At 36.9% G+C, this 19,672-nt stretch overlaps 1 protein-coding gene across 2 annotated transcripts; it reads right to left on the reverse strand.

The window, feature by feature from the left end:
* Positions 1-7,494: 7,494 nt before the first annotated feature.
* On the reverse strand, positions 7,495-14,165 carry LOC133874016 (putative pentatricopeptide repeat-containing protein At5g06400, mitochondrial). Of its 2 annotated transcripts, XM_062311844.1 has the most exons (5): positions 14,019-14,165; positions 13,835-13,882; positions 11,576-11,725; positions 11,237-11,319; positions 7,495-10,634 (listed from the first exon to the last, which is right to left on the reverse strand). In XM_062311844.1, the coding sequence occupies exons 3-5, from the start codon at positions 11,691-11,693 to the stop codon at positions 7,521-7,523; spliced, it is 3,315 nt and encodes a 1,104-aa protein (XP_062167828.1). In that variant the 5' UTR covers positions 11,694-11,725; positions 13,835-13,882; positions 14,019-14,165; the 3' UTR covers positions 7,495-7,520. The 2 variants fall into 2 exon arrangements, with proteins under 2 accessions (XP_062167828.1, XP_062167829.1); XM_062311845.1 differs by lacking the exons at positions 13,835-13,882; positions 14,019-14,165 and adding an exon at positions 10,990-11,092 and having other exon boundaries at positions 11,576-11,623.
* Positions 14,166-19,672: the final 5,507 nt, after the last annotated feature.

Here is a 19,672-nt window from a genome sequence, read left to right on the forward strand (position 1 = left end):
ACCCCTTTATTTGCATTTGTTAGACCTAGTTCGTATTGTATATATAACGTTTTGTTATAGTTTTTGTGTTTTATCTTATTTTCAGGTCTTAGTTGAAATCTAATTCAAAACTCTTGAATTAGACCTGGAAATACATCAAGGGCATTTTGATCACTTCCAGAGTTCGAGACTGACCTTGAGAAGATGGAAAATCGTCCAAGGCATTTCGATCGATCTACTATTTGTACAGCCAATAATTCAATCGATCGACATATTTTCAATCGATCGAATTCGCCGTCTTCTAGAAAATCAGATATTTCCAGATCTTTGCATTCTTTATGCAATTCAAATCATAAGTTGGATTTTGTGGACAGAAATGGACGCCGACCAGCTCTGTTTGTGTGGCTAGGATTAGCTCTTGATGGTCTTTTGTAAATCCAATTCTCTATATATATGAGATTAGGGATTTAGGTTAGAACATGCATCTTTTGGGGTTTATTCGGATTTGCTCAGGTGTATCACTTCAATTTCTTGTATTTTCATTTACTTAGATGCTACTCTCTGGACCGAAATCCAGAGAGTTTGTTTCCTTGTTGTTCTTCCTTTGTTCTTCATATTCTAGTTAGTTTTCTTCTTCCTTTTCTTGTATCCGAATTGTAGAAGTTTTAATTTATTGTTTTAGTTCATTTTCTTCTTGATTTCATTATTGTTTTCATTTATTTCCATGCCTAGATTAGTTTAAATTCATGTCTAGCTAATTTAGTTCTTAGGGTTTGATCCTAATCCTATCCAAAACCATGTAGTGTTCTTGAGATTCTTAGGATTTTCTTTAGATGTTTGATGATTGTTGAGGGCTAGAGGATATCAAAACTCATGCTAAAAGGTTTTGATATCAATATTCCAATCCAATTATTCATGAAAAATAGATTAACTTGTCTATGAGTTTTTCTTGAAGTCTTGAGTAAAACCAACATTCTTGGAAACAAGAATGATGTCTTTTGCAATGAAGCTATTTGACATGATGTATGATTTCTCATTAGAGTCACCTTATAGGGTATGCTAGGGAACACCAATCATTTCACCCCTTTGGTAGTCTAATTGTTTTTCAATTGTAGTTTAACTTTATGTGGAATGATTTGGTGTGAAAATAGATATCTTATCATTGTGGCCTAATTAGGGTTTTTATGTATTGTGTATACTCATTAGGATGTGTTATAGAGTAGTAAGCTAGGGAACATTAGTCACTCCACACCTTTGGTAGAATAAATGTTTTTCAATTATAGTTTAGTCTTTACGTGGAGTAGATTAATGTAAACCTAGGTGCTTTATGATTACGTTTTAACTAGAGTGTTTTCACGTCGAGGTCGTCGTAATGGTTGACGCCCATTATGCGCTCATATCAAACATGTTAGGAAGGTCCATATAGACTTTAAGCATTGCATTGGTGGATGATTGGATAAAGATCAACACCCTAAGTTTTCTCTTAGTTTGTTTTCATTTTCCACTTTCATTCCTTCACTTTATTGTTGTAGCTTCAATTCTACAACCTTTACTTTTATTTTTATCTTTAAGTTAAGTTAAATACGCTCTTTAATATTCCGTTATGCAAAACAACCAATAATCTCTATGGTTCGATCACCCTTACTATAGTACAATCGATACGTACTATTGTGAGTGGTAAACTTATAAATTTAAAATCCACGTAGCCGCTTGGCGCACTACCACCCCTCCATTTTTACAAGCCTGGTTCGCCACTGGCCCCATGATTGTGTGATAATTCACTCTACACCAAAAGAGGACTTGTGACGTTTCAGTAGCCAATTATAGGTGATGTGGCCTATTTTGGATGTCCTAAACTTTTGAAAATGAAGTTTGTGCTTCTAAGCTTGTTAATGAATAAGAATTATATTTTGTGCTACTCGATTCTCATAGATAACATAGTTTGGCATTTATTTAATTTGAAGTCAAGACTGAGCAGGTGGTTGGAAATAATATAGCGTTTGTGGGTATCGCTTCTGGTAAGTCCTCACGAGACTATAACTCGTCCACTAGGGACACCTAAGGGTTTAAAGGCTTGTTGTATTCGCTAAATGCAATCGAGAATGCCAGCGAAAGTGGTGTAGTTAGAACTTTTATTTTAATTTTTTTTTTCTCTACATTTAAAAAAACAAAAGAAGAAAAAAATTATTCTTTTCTTGAGTCTGTTTTAGTTTGTGTTTTAAGTCGCTTGAATTGCTAGGGACTAGCAATAGGCTGGTTGGGGGGGTGTGATAATAGCTTAAAAGTGCTTATTTTTCCTATTAAAATAAGTATTATCATACTTTATTACAATTTAATTCTTGCATTTTATATTTAATTGTGGAATATTGTTCAAACATTCATATTAAGATTAAATGATACATTAATGCAAGAAATTGTGTTATGTAGGAATTACAAAAGAAATCAAAGAGTAAAAGCCAAGATGTGGGTCAAAAAAAGAAGTCTATCCTATGCCCAAGATAGAGTCCAATGTGTAAAACAAGAAGAGGTGAAACCAAACTGCTGGACCCACGAATTGGATAAATATTCTAATACTACTACATGACAAAACCAAGAAGAAAAATGTGTCTTTGGCTCTTATAAAAAGAAGCGGAGTTTTATTTCAAGTGTAAGAGAGAGACATGGAACAAAGAGAAGACTGAGATTCTTATAGTAGTACGAATCCCAAAAGAAGAATGACTCTTATATCTATAAGAGAAGCAACAACAAGGAGGCCGGAAAATTGCAGAAAAAATAAGAAGAAGACGTTCAGCTCAAGATCAAAGAAGACAGCGACGACGGTTCAAGATTTATTTTTGTTTTCTTCTCAGTTATTTTATTTTGCTAGCACGATGTTTATGATTTTAACGATGAAATTTATTTACATAATCATGTCTAGCTAAATTTCTAGCTGAGGCTAAGGGTGAAACTTTTAATAAGATTGTAGTATTTATTTTTCAACTCTTTTATGGTTTTTAATGTAAGATCTTTTTAATTGATGGCATGATTTATTCTTAGAAAAATGTTTTTGTTCTGCAAAATTCCTTGATTCATTGTTAACTACGGGTACAATGAATGCTTTAAATTCCCTGCGAATCAAATAACCAATTTTGCGTAATAAAATCAATCAATTTTAAGATTAATCTTTCGATAGTATTTTCTCTTGGTATTCACTGATCTATTCTTCGATCATCACATGAGTTGCGAAATAAATATTATAATTTTGTTAAAAGTAAAACCCCAATGCCTTAGCAATCCCTTTTAATTGTTATTTTCATTATATATTTTATTTGCATCATTCAACTAAATCATCTATCATAAATTTTTCTTAATTTTATTTTTTTTTAGTGTTCTTTGTTTCCCAAATCCCTGTGGTTCGGCACTCGACTTCCGAGAATTACTACTTCGCGACAACCTGCACCTGGGTTCGCACACTTAAGTTGTCAACAACATACTTGTTGTGAAATGGATAAGGCTTCTCGTATTGTGGGTCCCTCTAGATTTCTATCAACACCTCGTTAATGGGAGAATTCAAAGGAGTCCACTCATCTATGAAAAATTGGTAATACTTCGCAGGCTCTTTTTTGGTGTCAGTCCATTTTTCTTCCTTCCGGGCTTTTTCTTTCTTCCCAGGGTTGCTTGACTCCTCAATCTTTTGTTTCTGAGATTCTTTCAGAGCCACGAGGATTTCTTCCTAGTTTACGTATCTCTCAATCACATCCGTGAGATCAACCAGATTCTCAGGATGATTGAGAGCAATCTCAGACATAAGGGGCCCTTCCACCCGTAATCCTTGGTAAAGAGCAGAATAAACCATCTCCTCAGTTGGGTTATCAACCGTGAGCTTCGCTTGATTAAACCGGATCACATAATCCTTCAGAGACTCATCTCCCTTTTGGCGCATCGCCATCAATTGCCCGGACGGCTTCTTCCGTTTGCACCCAACTAGGAATTGGGTTATAAATTTTCGTCCGAGATCTTCAAAACTCATGATGGAACTCGGTGGGAGTTTTCGGAACCAGTCTCGGGCAGAACCGGACAAGGTGAGTGGGAAGGCTCGGCAGGCCAGTTCCTGCGGAGTCCCCTGCAGATCCATGTGCGTTTTGTAGTTGTCCAGGTGCTCGGTGGGATCCTCAACCCCGGTATAAGTTTGGATAGCCGGAACTTTGAATTTTTCCGGCAATTGGATTGCCATGATACACTCAGCGAATGGGGAAGACCTGTTCAAGAGACTATCTACTCGAGAAATTTTCCCATTGCCCTTTTGCTGGATTTCAAGCTGCAATTGGTTATACTTTTCTTCATACTTCTCATCGAGCGTGGCAATGGCTTCATTGAGTCTTCTTTCTTCATAACGGTGATTCATCATCCCTTCGCTAGGAGGAGGGTTCACGACTCCTTTAGCTCGCTGAGATCGGTTTTCAAGTTGAGTTCTTTCCGTAAGCCTTCTGCTCTCCCTGTCTTCTTCCTCGTGGGTGTTGCTTTCTCCTTCTCATGTCCTCCAGGTACTTCAGGAACTCATTCATCCGCCAACCGCCTCTGCAGACGGATGTTCTGCTGAGTTAGAACCTCCATGTCCCTAGACATTTGAGCTATTCGAGCCTCCATCTCAGCCGTATGTTGATGAGATGTACCCCCCACCTCGTTACGGGGGTTATTAGCTCCTGAAACTATGGCTCTTGTTCGTACCATTTCAGATATATTTTTGCGTAGTAAACAACGCACACTTGCCAGTTGTTTCCCACAGACGGCGCCAATCTGTTAGAACAGATTCTGGTATGGTAGTTGATGAACGGAAGAGGCTATCTCCAATATCCTGCAAAAGAGAAAACTTCGTCGGGGGGAATCCGACAATCCCACTCCGATGCTTTTGTCAGTATTATCTCAAGTGTATATTACTCTTAATCACAATGAGCAATCTGAAAAATACCTATCTAGTTGTGAGGTATTTATAAATGAAATGTTGAGAGTGGTCCGGCTTTTCCATTGGACCACATGTCAGATCCAGAGTGCTTGTCGACTACTCGGATCGTGGGATTGAGGTATATTCTCCACGATCGTTGCCAAGTCGGTCTTTAACCGACTTAAGATCGTGGAGTCGTGATTCGTGCTCCGCAATCATTGCGGAGTCGGCCCTCAACCGGCTTTAGATCGTGGGGGCACCTTCCTATTGTGCAGATCGTGGGACTTCCTTCATGGTCGTCATAAGGTCGGTTTTTAACCGTCCTTGATTTTTATGTAGAGTCGGCAAATTACCGTGTCTGAACATGACAGTCTCAACAATTAGCCGTTGGTCCTAATTGCTTTGGATTATGGCCCATTGGGTGGAATCGGGATTATTTCCCAACAATTGCTTTGGATAATTTAGGTGAAAATCAGTGAAGTAAGATGTTTTTTGTCGGAAAGTGTCACCGTGTATATTGTTAAATATAATAAAATAAAATAAAATTTAACATTAAAATAGAGAGAATCCTGAATTGGAATCGAATTCCACCAAACGAAATTATGGTAACATTAATTATGTAACTCTAATCAATAATCATCACCTTCATATCTTTTTCGATGGATCTTTATAAATTTTGAATTATTTTGGCCGAATGAATTGGGGCATATTACCGATTGAAAATGTATCAATTACCTTGGCCAAATGAACTGAACCCACAGAGACCCAAATACAAATTTCTCATGAAAAATTTGAAATTAAATATGAATCATGAGTGAAGCACTTCAGCCAAATTGGTGACACAACACTAGCCCTCACAACCTCAAACCATGAATGCCTGCGAAGAGATAGAAAATGAGATCTAAGGCTACAATCGTTGTTAGGTGACGTTTGGTGTTAGGTGCTTCTTAGCAAGTTAAGTGTGTTGGTTAATTTCTGTTGGAATAACGAAATAGTTGGGATAGCGTGGCATGACAGCTATCCTCTGTGCCGAACCCCTCGTTGCAATTTAGACTAGCAGTGTGTCAGGGTTTGTAGCATGGCACTAGTAACACCAACGAAAAAACAAAAACCTCAACCAAGGGGTTTACTTAGTAGAGTAATGATGCTTTTACACCGATTTATCATACTTATTTATTATACTCATTTTATATCGGCTGAAGTGACGTATTTTAAGTGACTTTCTACATCACTGCTTAAAACATGTCATGTCATCCAGTGTGAAATCGGTATGAAGAGTAACATTACTAGTAGAATCTTGATAAATACTTTAGTAATGTTACTCTTCACACCTATTTATTACAATAATTTCATATTGACTGATGTTACGTGTTTTTAAGTGGCTTCTTATTTCAGCCACTTAAAAGAAAAAATAAAATAAAATTAAAAGTCACTTAAAACACGTTACATCAGCAAGTATAAAATTAGTATGATAAATGAAGGTGAAGAATAGCATTAATAAGAGTAATGTTATATATCACACCACCTAACCACTATGTTGATGTGTGACGTGTTTAAAGGGCACTGTCAATCCACCTTTAGGTCAACAATTGTTAAAAGAAAATAAAAAATAATTAATGAATTGACAGTGCCACATCAACAAAATAAGATAATAGTGTGGTATATAGTATTACTCCCTACGTAGTGTATAAGTTGAGAGTTTAAAATCCTCCAAGATAGAATACAATGTACATGCTTGGAAACTAGTTGAAAGTTCACCGTAAACACTTTCCTCATCGAAAAAAAAAAAATGAAAATGAGCTATTCTTTGTTTTTTCAGATACCAATAACACCCTAAACCAGTTTTATTTTCCCCCTTTTCTTGAGGGGTGGCTCTCAAGCAAAGCTGTATTTTGATCATTGTCTGCTTATTCCATTTTCTTGTAGAATCTGTTCAAGCGCCTGGTTTAGACGAGTAATTCTACTATTTTAGAAGTCTCTCTTGTGTCCCTCCAATAATAAGGTAGCTTTTAAAATCAACATTTGATTAAAATTCAATTGTGATCAATCACAAGTTCAATGGTGATTTTAAAAACTACATCATTATTGAAGGAATATAAGATAAACTTTCAGCATTACTCGATTTAAACTGCTTGCAATCATGAAAGAGAGAGACGAAAAAAAGCGTATAAATACTAAGATTAAGGTTATATTAAGATTATCCAATTTCATCAACCCGTAGAATACTTAGATTTTTTCTAAAAGAAAATTAACTAGTCTTTTGAGAAACTCCATTTTGTTCCTCCTATTTCTCTTTGTAGGGGAATATTCCAAGAATGGTATGCAAACCAAATAAAGAAACTATTCCATAGAAATAACCATTCCATTCTATAGCCTATTTTGCATACCAAACATGCCCTAGGGCTCAAGGTTTATATATGCATTGATATAGTATAATCCTATGATATGCTTCTATTGTATTAAAATGATAGATGCTTGAAGAACAAATATATAATATACACATTTTGGTCAAAATCATATTGTGACAAGAAAAAATAGCAGTTGTTGCAGAGGTTCCCAGTGGATAGATATTTAAGTGAAACAATTAAAGCAAATACTCAGAAAAAGTAATCAAGATAGATTATGTCAAGAACTTTCGTTTAGATCTTAAAGCTGATTTTTGTTGCAACACAGTACAAGCTAAATCTTGCTTCCCTTCTCTGTTTAGCCCATAAAAAACTTCTCGAAAATTAACAGTACTAGGGACAATCCCACTATCAATCATTTCTGATATAAGCTGCAAGGCCTCTTCAGATCTACCTATCTTACAGAGAGAAGTAATGAATATTGAATAAGTTTTAAAATCAGGTAAAGGCCCTTTTAACTTCATACAACGGAAGATATCCCAAGCATCAACCACCTTCCCCGTGTTCATGTAACCACGTATCAGTTCTGTATAAGTAACAACAGTTGGTTGACAACCTTCCTGTTGCATTTTCTGGAAAACTTCTAGAGCTCTTTCTATCTGCTTATCCTTCATGAAATGAGCCATTAAAGATGTATAAACATGGACTGTTGGAGGGATACCTGCCTGCTTCAGAGAATCCACCTTAGCCAATGCCTCTTCTACACGTCCCTTTCGTAGTAATCCATGAACAAGGCTTCCATAAGTGTACTTGTCCAACATAGATCCTTCTGCCCCAACCTCATCCACCAATGCTTGAGCTTCATCCAACCTCCCTGCTTGACAAAGAGCCCTAATGTACAGGGAATGACTTAGTGGAATTGCAAAACCAACTCCACGAAGGGAATCTGTGCATCTTCTAGCATCTAACAGCCTACCAACTTCACATAAACAACCAAGATAAGCTTCAACCAGTTCTTTGTCAGGGATATATCCCGCACGCATCATTTCCTCAAATATTTTAATGGCTTCATCTGCCTTCCTCCCTTTCCTCCTACAAAGACTTATAATCAAATACTTGTAGCTACTGCCATTTGGTTGACAACTATTAACTTTCATCTCCCCAAAAATCTTCAAAGCAATCTCAGTCATACCTGTACGGCCATATTGCATAATCATGATTGTCCATGTATCAGATGTTATTGAGCAACCTCTTCTTCTCATTTCATAGAAAAGGTGTCTCATGTGCTTGAAATCTTTTCCGCGTCCAGCAAGTTTAATAGCCATGTTGTAAGTTTTTGTAGTGTGGCTATAACCAGATTGTTTTCCTGCCCATGAGAAAAAGTGTAATCCGGCAGAACCATGCATATTGCAATTGCGCAAGATCTCCACAACAAGGTCTGGTGTGAACTGAATATTGCACTTCTCCAAAGCTTCTTGAATTAGGCACCAATCTGTCGAGGTTGACAAAATCCTACAAATTTCATGCAAATCCTTCTCATCATAGTTCTTTGCAGGTGGCTCCATTAAGTGACAGTCCATCCTTACTGCCACTGATTGGTTAGAGTTCAACTCCAGCTTGAGCTCCTGTTCTCCAGTTGCATCAGTACTAGGTAACTCGCCTTCTTGTGGGTAAAGCTTATAGATTCTCCGCATCCGCTTTATTTTTTCAATACTATCCTGCTCTCCCTTTTTCTCCATATAAGACAAAATCCAATCAAATATTTCATCTCGAATGTCTATCTTATATGCCTGCATTTCATTAAAAACCTCGAAAATTTCATCTATCCTTGAAACCTTACAAAGCTCCTTAATGAATACTGAATAAGATTTCCAAGTAGGCTTGATGCCTCTGTCCTCCATACTCTTAAAAACTTTCCATGCTTCAGATACACGGTTTTGACTGACATGACCTGCAACCATGGCTGTGATTGCCACGGTATCTGGCTTAACTCCTCTTTCCAACATTTCATTATATAGCGCACAACCTTTTTCATACTCATCCAACCTGAAAAGACGCTGCATCAGCTCTGTATAGGTAGAAGTCATAGGCATGTGCCCAGCCTCTTTCATGCTTTGAAACAAATCAAGTGCCTTTGAAACATCATTTCTCTTCAAATACCCACTGATGATGATCCCATAAACCTTCCCGTCAACAAGATGTCTTCTCTTCATAATATTAACAATTTCCAGAGCATCGGCAACCCTATCAGCCCTACACAGTCCTTTCACCAAGGTCTCAAAGTATTCAGGGTCAAGTGTTACATCTTTACTTTTGAGTTCACGAATCCATTCTAAAGCTTCTCTAATTCTCCCAGAGATGCACAAACTTTTCAGTACATATCCATAAACATTGTGCTCTGGAATCTGACAAACCCTCATCATGTCATCCGCAACTGAGCGAACAGCAGCAATATCTCCTGATCTTGCCATGCAATCCATTAGCATCTTATACAAACCCACATCAAGCACCATGTCCTTCTGGTCCATCTCCTTGTAGAATTCAATCACAATGTCAGCTTTTCTAGCAAAACAAAGTGCACGTATCATCTTCTTGTAAACCTGTGCATCTGGCTCACAACCACACTTCCTCATATTCTCAAAGGCCAACAAGGCTTTGCTAATCAGTTTTGCATTCCCATATAGGGAGATAATAATGGTCCAAGTCTTGATATCTTTCTCGCACAAGTTCTTCTCCATTTCCTCCACCAACTTCTCCACCAGCTGAAACTCTTTCGCTTCCCCAGCTATGGATAACATAGTATTGTAAGTCTTCGTTGTATGACGAAACTCATCCCTCCGATTCACCCAATTGAAGAATCTTAAGGCCAAATGTGGCACTTTAAAGCACCTTTTCAACACTTTCTCAACAACCTCTGAATCAAACCGAACACTCAACTTTTCTAACTGCTCCTCCATTGATACCAAACCGTTTTCCGCCCGAACAATCTCCGTAATCTTATGAACTTCAGGGCTAACATCGTTACCACCCAAATTTCCCAACTGGGCATCCTCCAAAGCCAATACATAATCCTTTTCTTGCACCACGGCATCTTCGGCATTTCCACAAACACCTTCGGTCCAGTTTGAGTGTTCTTCCTTTACCTCAGCGTCCATCCCATGAATATCTTTGGATACAGAAATCCCAGACACAGATCTATCTGCAGTGAAGCTATCAGCGCCTAAAACCTCTTTTATCTCATTGAATAGTAAGCCAAATGTACTAGTTTCTGCTCGGTTCTTCAAGTGGGTGTCTTGGGGTTTCTTGGACCGGGAGAGCTTAGTCAATGGAGATGGAATGGCTGCTTCTTTAGAAGACTCTGCTAGTAACTTCCTTGAACTGGAAATTCCCTGGATCAGTAAAAGATTATCAAAACAAAATATCACAACAGTAAACAATGTCTAGAAATCCGCATTTCAATGATTATAACTACTTTAACCTATACATGTATATTGAAGGATAAAACTCAAGCTTCAAAACACACACACACACACACACTGTGTGGGCGTGTATGAGCATGATTTAAAGGTTGAGTTTCATCCTCCAATTGACATGAATGCTTCCAAGATATGTACTTACATCATCCCTCCTCTTTTACAATCCTTCATTATACTTGCACTAAATCATATTAAAAAAATAAAAATAAAAATCTATACGTTTAAAAGATTAAACGTCTGGTGCATCTATAATGTGATGAAATTTTACTTGAGAATTCTGGACACTGCAAATGGTTTACAATATATGTCCATGTCTGTTGGAGAATGTCATGTTGAAAATGCTGCACAGATTCTCTGTTAAAGTATCCTAGCTACATAGGATAAAAACCAAGAAGAACTTCACTAAACTAGAGGACAGGTGAGGTACTAATATCAGTAAATTTTTGTCAAGAATCAAAAGGAAAAAGTTACTTTATTTATATATATATATATGACAAAGGATAAGTTAGCTGTACCAATTGTTGAAAATATTGATAAAAAGGCCTCGAGATGTTTGCAGGAGGTGGTCTCCATAGTCTCTGCAGATAAGGTAACTCACCTGCAAAAGCAGTAAGTGTCATTCGATCCTCAAATATAAGTTATTATTAGACAGAAAACACTGAAAGGCATTGAAATAAATATTATCTCAAAGTCGACAACAACAATGGCATTTCAAACATAGAGCTTGGTTTTGAATGACAGGACCAACAACAAAAACAAAAATGCTATCTAAAAATTTTCCATTTCTAAAATCGGTTACTTATTAAAACTTCATATATGGCAAAATGTTTCCACCAAAAAAATTGGAGACTGACATGGAGAAATAGAGGATTCCAAGCGAGACGAAGATAAGTTGGCAGATACGTTGTAACTATGTTCCACCCTTTTTCCAACACGAAGCACAAATTGTATGTGTCCCTGCCAGCCCACCATGACCTCGAAAGCTAACTCTACCAACAAATTTTCTGCCAGGAAAATAGCAAATTATCTACAAGTAAGCACAATTAGACAGTAAAATCCAGACAACATCAGTGCACAAAACAATAGACATGTGTTAGTGGGGTAGCATCACCCAATCGACAAACTTAACACTCCTGAATTTGTTTTAGTCCCATTTTCATTCCTCAAACATGTTTGTCTAGAAAATCATCAACATATAGCAATATATATATATATATAAGGATCCGTTTATTTCAGCATAAAATGTCTCAGCAGGAGGCTAAAAGGAGGGGATCTGCCACTGTATCCTTCCAGAACATCCAGAAGCAATTTGGAAGCAAGAATTGAACTCTCTCTCTCACTCTCTCACTCTGCAGCTTACCTTTGATGAAAATTTTCAACTAATGGAGGGGTGTGGAACAAAAAGTTATAATATTCCCCTCCCTTGAGACTAACAAACATTTTCTATAAAGCTGTTCATGAGTTGGTTACCTAATGATGAAACACATATGACCGCATATGCAATTTTCAATGACAAATAGGCAAATATGATTCGAAGGCTCAATATAAAGTATCACAATTTCCTCAGAAATTATTGTCGAACTTGCAGCCTTATAGTGGTCCTATCACGTTCGTGTAGAATGCCTACTTCCAAAACCTTCATTAAGCTTGATGAAAATATATAATTGATTAAGGATTAAACAATTTTCAATTATTTTCTAATATGCTTTTTAACTCCCCTATCATTATTGTTGTTTGAACAGGGTACTAAAATGTGCCTCAGGTACTAAAAAATATGCTTTTGTTTTGATGAAGTATGAACATATCCTGTTTCTATGGTTATAACAGAAAATGTATAACATAGAACAATATTGTTTATCAGTGTAATTTCAAAATTCACAAATGCAGATATTTTAATTTTAAGGAAGGGATGATCGCAACTAAAAAGGCTTGGCTAGATTGGTTAGAAGAGTCATAATATCGAAACCCCATATATGGTTCAGGACTACATTGAAGATAGTTCTGAAGTTGTGTCAATATAAATGTTAGTCATGTCTCTTGTGATCTTAAAGGTGCTCAATGGAAGTAAATGTAATTCACTCCTATTCAAGGCAAAAGAACACATCCAAGGCGAAAATTCTAATATGTTGCCATTTTCCATCACTTGACAAAAATTCTCCCTTGGAACTGAAACCAAAAACTCCTGCCGTTAAGTAAATAAAATTGCACCCATGTAACCCAAATGGATCCAGACTCTGTAAACAAGTTCCAAATAAGCCTTGATACAGCAGCTTTCTTCCAATCTGTGACTTTCCTTCAACCTAATCCACCCTCTTTTTAGGTACACAACGTAAGCATTGAAGGACTGGTTGACATCAGTGACATTTCAGTGACATTTCACAAATAAGAATTGAACTTCGGCACAATCAACTTTATGTAACCTTTTTCAAAATATTGAAGAAATTAGTCCAACACACATGAATGCTATAAAGGACTGGTTGAATTAACCGCAATTTTCCCAAAATTTGTTTTGCACTCAAAGAGTTTACTCCAGTAGTAATCTTATCAACAAAGTGTTTAGAATCCTACACGGTAAGTTTCCTTAAGATTAAAGGAAGACCCCTAATACCTTACTGGTAACTTGCCCTCTTTAAAATTCAATAGAGAGAATCTAGCTTTATTATTCTCTTGAACACCAGCAACGAGAAAAATTCATTTTTTGCTGATAAACCAGAGAGATGCTTAAACTCTTCAAGCACCTGCTTAAATTCTACAAGATACTAAGATATAGCAAGTGCAATGGAGCTCCTCCACTAATTTTATATATGAAGCTTCAAATAAGATAGTTGTTAGCAAGCAGAAAATGACTTGCAAACAGATTTATAAAATCTTGATACATTCCAGCTGTTTCATGTTTAAGGAGTAGAAAAGGTAGTCAACATTATTTACTATGACACCATTAGATTTTAGAGAGATAAGGGGGTGGTCCTTCAATTGCTGCATTCACAAGATACATACACACAATATAAAGCAAAAGGTATTGGAATCAACTTCGTAAGAAAATAACAGCAACAGAATGAGAAATGCAACCAGAACCATTAGAGAAAAAAATCAAGCAAGAGATCCGAAGGTACCTTGACACCGAGCTAAGAAGCGGTTTCAAAAGCAGAGCTTTGGGAGACCTGTGTGGGGAAATCAAAATTTAGAGAAGCAAACAATATTTTCTTGCACTTCTCACACATGTTTCTAGGTTATTTTCCTCTAACTATTCCTGGAGTTTCGCAGAACCCAAACAGAGTGAGCGCGTGAGATTTTTACCTGAACGGGTGCATTTCCTGCGAGCTGAGTAGCAGCGAGTAGGCTTCGGAGGGAGATGAAGTCCCAAGGTTTTTCACAAAATGAAAAGACCAAAGCATCCTTTCTTTCTGCGTACAATATTTTCTTAAAAATAATTGTCGTTATTTTTTTTTCTTTTTCTCTTTTCTTGGTGCAATCAAAAATACTAATTAAATTAAAAATATTTTTGGTTTGTTAAAAAAAAAACTTCTTTAGTTTTGAAAAATAATTTACATTTTTAAATTTTCTAAATCATTTTTCAAGTTTAGATTTCTCATTCTCAAATCGATAGACCACCACAAACCAGCACCGAGCCATCGCCATACCACCACCAAGTCACCCCCTGAGTTTGAGACCGTTAGACCACCACAAAACCAGCATTGCGCCTTTGCTGGACTACCACCGAGCACACTAAACCACCGCCGAGTCACCTCCGAACCACCACTGAGCCACCCTTAAACCACCATTGAGCCACCCAAAACTAGCACCGAGCCACCCCTATAACCATCATCGTACCACCACTAAGCCACCACCGAATCATTACTGAACTATCCCTGAACCACCACTGAGCTACCCCCGGACCATCGTCGAACCACTACCAAGCCATTGCTGAACCATCACTTAACCACCGACGAGCCTTCGCCATACCACTTCGGGAACTCAAATTATTATGTTAATTGTTTTTAATTATTTTATATTAATATTTTCATGTTGTGAATAAAAATTGATTTTTATAACTTAATACGATGGAATGACTTAATTTGATGGAATGAAAATATTAAAAAAAAATATATTTGTGATTTTCTGTACACGCCAAACGCCGAAAAGTATTTTCAGCAAAAATTATTTTCTTGAAAAATGATTTCCTTGAAAATAATTTACAGCAAAGAACATTTTACACCGAAACAAACAAAGCCTTAAAAGTATCTTCAGCAGAATAGCCAAATGACCCATAAATATTAAATTTGACTATTATGAATTATTTTTTGTGTTAAGCAAAGTAGCTACTTTAACCTATTTCTTACGGTGTGAACAATAAAAATAAACTTTTCTACTTATTTACTATTCATACTACAATTTTTTTTTTTCCCTCTCCCCCTATTTCTTTCACACTCTCTCTCTATCTCACGTCGCTATCCTCACTCGAATAATAATAGGAACCATCTTTTTATCCTCTCAAATTTATGTGACTTCTAAAATCATCATTAGATTTGAGATGTATGTATCAATTGAATTTTGATCAAGAGAATAACTTCAATTCGGTTGTGGCAAAAAGAAGGCTTTGTTTGCCCACCAATGAGAAATTGGCACGTAAGCCTGGAGCAAGAAAATCACATACAAGCAAAACACCCGATTTTTTTTTTCTCTCTTTGCAGTGAAATGAAGAGATCGAGGGAGAGAGATGGGCATGTCACGCTGGAAATCCTGCCCCGACCACCGACCCCCAACCCCAACCCTGACCCAGACAACCAAACCGGCGTAGCCCATGGAAGCCGCGCCACCACGTTGCTGACCCGAGTTCGACCCCGACCACATCGCCGTTCACCATCTCCAGTTGAACCAGAATGCCGAGAGCACCAAATCACCAGACCAGATGTGATCACCGACTAGATTTGATCACTGAAAGCCATCAGAGGGGAGAGAGGGGAGAACGGCCGGCGAAAGGGAGAGATCCCGGGAGAGGATGAGGCTCAGGGCCGGATCTCTATCGATGGTGTCGGGAGGTCGCGGGGAAGAGGATTTGGAGGCTCGCCGGTGGTTGCCTAGACTTTATTGCCGGATCTCTGTGACCGGATCTCTCTGGCTAAAGGACCGGCCGGCCGGAGACGGGGAAGAGGCAGTCGGCTGACGGGTTGGATTGAAGAGCTTCAGTTTATATATATATATATATATATATATATATATATATATATATATATATATATATATATATATATATATATATATATATATATATATATATATATATATATATTTTTTAGTCCAGGCGGACGTGCGGTGATTTGGGGCGGATTAGGGGCGGACGGCAGATGGGCGGACGTGATTTGGGCAGTGGGGTTTTTCTTTTGTTTTGGAATGGGGGTACTCTAAAGGTGTGAGAGGGATTGGCTACTTCACCAAAATTTCAATTTTTTTACTTTTAGCTGATGTGTCAAGTGATTATTCGTGGGCATAAACTCACTGTTTTCTGCCACTACCGTATAGAAGGGGCTCTCTTTGATCAAATGTGATTTTAAAAGCCATATTAACTTTAGGAGAATAAAAAATAGTCTCACATTACTCATCCTCATCTTACATGTTCCTCTCTTCCTCATTCTCTTATGCAATTCGAACCAAGACAGCGAGAGGTTGAGATAAAGAAAGAGTTTAAAGCCAAAAGGAGTGAGAGCGAGAGATTGAGAGAAGAGAACAAGAGAGAGAGCCTGTGAGAGAATGCAAATTTTTTTGCCTTGGGTGGTGTGGTTTGGTAGCAATGGTGGTTGGGCCACCGTTGACGTGCGTGGGCAGCAACTAGAGCGGCAGATTCCAACCTTGTTTCGGCGAGCTCTGCCTTCGGTTGGTTCCTATAGCTTCTTGGTGTCCAACGAAAATCATCAATGTAGGAAATTTCTAGTAATTTCATTGGTTTAATCTTTGTATAGATGAAGGCATTGAGATTTCTATTTTGAAACTCCATAGCGAATGGGCAGTTCCATTTTAGTTGTTCTGTATAGGTTTTCATTTGAGGATTTGGGAGAGAATTACTTGATGGTGTACAAATGGATGGATCTGTAATTATTGTGTATTTATGTGGGGTAGCTGTAGATGAATGGATGGGGCCTTTGTGCTCTGGGTTGGAGACGAGAGAGAGTGAAGGGAGGAAAAATCATAGGGATAAAAAACAATAAATTAAAAAAAAATTAAAAATTAAAAATTAATATTTAAAGAAAATAAAAATGTAAAAAATAATCTATTGGAGTTTGTATTTAAAAATTGATAACTAAATAGAAAAATGTGTATTTTGAGTAGCTAAAATAGCTACTACAATTGGAGATGCTCTAAGGGCTCGTTTGGTTCGTGGAATAGACATTTGCAACAATCGGTGAATTGAAGAAACTAAACAATCTTTATGTAGATGGTAACATGTTTTCTAGGTTTATACCGGACTCATTAGACTCGTGTGTTTCCCTCACTGACATAAACCTCTTCGGGAATTCACTTTCGGGCAACATTCCACCAAGTATTGGATATTTTCCATATTGGATTGACTCATTCTTATACACGACACCAAGCAGTAACTGAAGATAAGAGATAAAACTAAGTCAAAGATTGTAACTAAGTCAAAGATTGCATGAGATTACCTCATCTCATTAATCATTATGTAACACTCCGAGGAAAATTAATTAGTAATTGATTCCACAACGTGTCATCCCATTCCCTTTCGGACGAAATGGAAACACAAAGGGGACATTGCACCCTCGTCAAAGAGCATACAACAGAAGACTTCACTTACCAAAAGCAATATAGCCACTAATCATACTCAATAGATAATCACTAGGGTGAAACTAAAAAATCAAGTCATGACATAGATATCCATTCAGTATTGCGATCTAAGACCGATCATGAAGTCAAAAATAAATTATTACAAACCAAGTATAAAAGGTGCTAAAGCATTAAACAATTTCAACCATACCAAAAGTTAAGCTCATCAAGTCATCATAAGTTAGATCACAGTCTTTGATAACCTCGACAACAGGTTCATAGGCAATATGAGGGCCCTTACTCTAAACACACTGAATTAAATAAATACCATGAATGTTATCTAAGAAACGATCCAACTCTTCAAAAATAAACCGAGATAAGTCATCCAAGACTATCGAGAAAAAGGTTTATGTCTCCTACGTTATTGTCATCATTAAACAGACTAACTATAAAACAACACATGTTTTACAGGTGAAAAGATACGAACGTAAGTCTATGACTTAGTGAGTACAATACACATGGTGTACAAGTTATCATGCAATGAACTCAATTTTTTACTAAAAAGATTTACAAATCACAAGCAGTAACAAGGTAAGATCCTCAATTTAATAATAAGATCTGTAACTATGCAATATAGATATAATACATGATAATTAAAGATAACATATCATATTTTAACTCCATATGGTATATCTAAGTCCTTAACCCCTTATTGGTAGGGTTGACGATGTCTCGAAAGGCCTGTAGTACAATATCGGTGTCTCATATATTGCCGCGTACTGTCTTCGTTGGTGGCCTTACAGGATTTAAACCTCAAGTGATCCACATCACTAACGAAGTCATAGTTGTGACCCCTATCCATACATGGTACACTGATTACGTGTAAACCCATTGGATCCAAGGCCAATCAATAAACATAAATCTCTTTGACCATAAGGCCAACCCTTATAATAATAGCCCATAATCATTATCCCATTACACGGTATACCATATCATACGATATGCTATTCTTCATTCTTTTACATGCACGAATGCATTTACAACGTCATATTTTTCATCTTTTCATTAATCATTTCACAAAGTAGAGTCCATATAATTTTAAAATGTATTTTCATGTAAATTGTAAGCATGCACTTTTGATATATAAAATAATCATGTCATGAAGTATTATAATAACAAGTATTCATGTGAGTTTTAGTTCCTTTACTCGTGCGATTCCACCAGACAATCCGCCAGATAGTCACCAACCTCAAAATCTATAGAATGATCTATTGTCAGTCTTTGATCTAGATGAAAATACTCTTAAATCTAAACTAGAGGCAAATGGTCATTCTACCTGGCCATCGAATGCTTGGTTATCATGTTGATAATTCGATTTTGATTGTTCGATAACCTTACTAAATGTTCAATAATCGAGCAGAATCTCCATTTCTAACAAAGGTCCAAACTTTTCCTAGTCTATCACGACCTAATCTTATTTAAGATTATTCGAATACTTGTCAAGCCATTCGATACAGGCTGTATTTTTTGAAAAAAAATAAAAATAAAGAGTGAAAATAGAACTACTTCTCTTGGTTATATTTACTAAATTTTGTTAGTTGGCACTTCTATTGATTTAGACTTCAACCACTGAGTTTATAGGGTAAGCCAAGATGTCAAGATAATGTGACTAGACATAAATTTCATTAAAATTATGTTTGGAGGAATTTTTTTCCAACCCGCTTATAAAATTATCATGTGTCAAGGAACACATTGCAGTTTTATAAATTGTGTTAAAGAAAATTAAAAGAAATTTTTGTCTAACGTGGCCCCCAATTGCAATATTTCCCAAATATTTTCCTTTTTTTTTTTTTTTTTTTTTTTTTCTTTTTCTTTTTGTAATTTAAATTCAGAATTGATTAACATCTCATTACCAAAGTCATCTAATAAGGCTCTTTGGACGAACCGTTTTCTCTCCAAAAAACAAGGCTCCCTATAACAGCGTCGCTGTTTGCTAGGTGAGGGAGGTCTTAAGCCTCTCTCCTCCCGGTTTTGCTTCCACTCGTAATCCCTCTAGGACTATAGAGGTTTTTTTGTTCCTCTCTGAGTTGGTCAAGTGAAGGTTTAGAGTCTCCCAGCCATTAGGTTGTGGAGTTTTTGTCCCCCCAAACTAGATCCGGTGGTGATTTTCTTCC

The sequence above is a fragment of the Alnus glutinosa genome, chromosome 7, assembly GCF_958979055.1.
Source record: "Alnus glutinosa chromosome 7, dhAlnGlut1.1, whole genome shotgun sequence".
Lineage (NCBI taxonomy): Eukaryota > Viridiplantae > Streptophyta > Magnoliopsida > Fagales > Betulaceae > Alnus > Alnus glutinosa.

Excerpts from the sequence above, each read along its gene's own strand:
- LOC133874016 (XM_062311844.1), bottom strand. The coding sequence starts at position 11,693 with ATGGTGGGCTGGCAGGGACACATACAATTTGTGCTTCGTGTTGGAAAA. Across the intron at positions 11,320-11,575 it reads GGAATCCTCTATTTCTCCAT|GTGAGTTACCTTATCTGCAG; the intron begins GTCAGTCTCCAA and ends CTGCTTTTGCAG. Across the intron at positions 10,635-11,236 it reads ATCAATATTTTCAACAATTG|GGAATTTCCAGTTCAAGGAA; the intron begins GTACAGCTAACT and ends TTACTGATCCAG.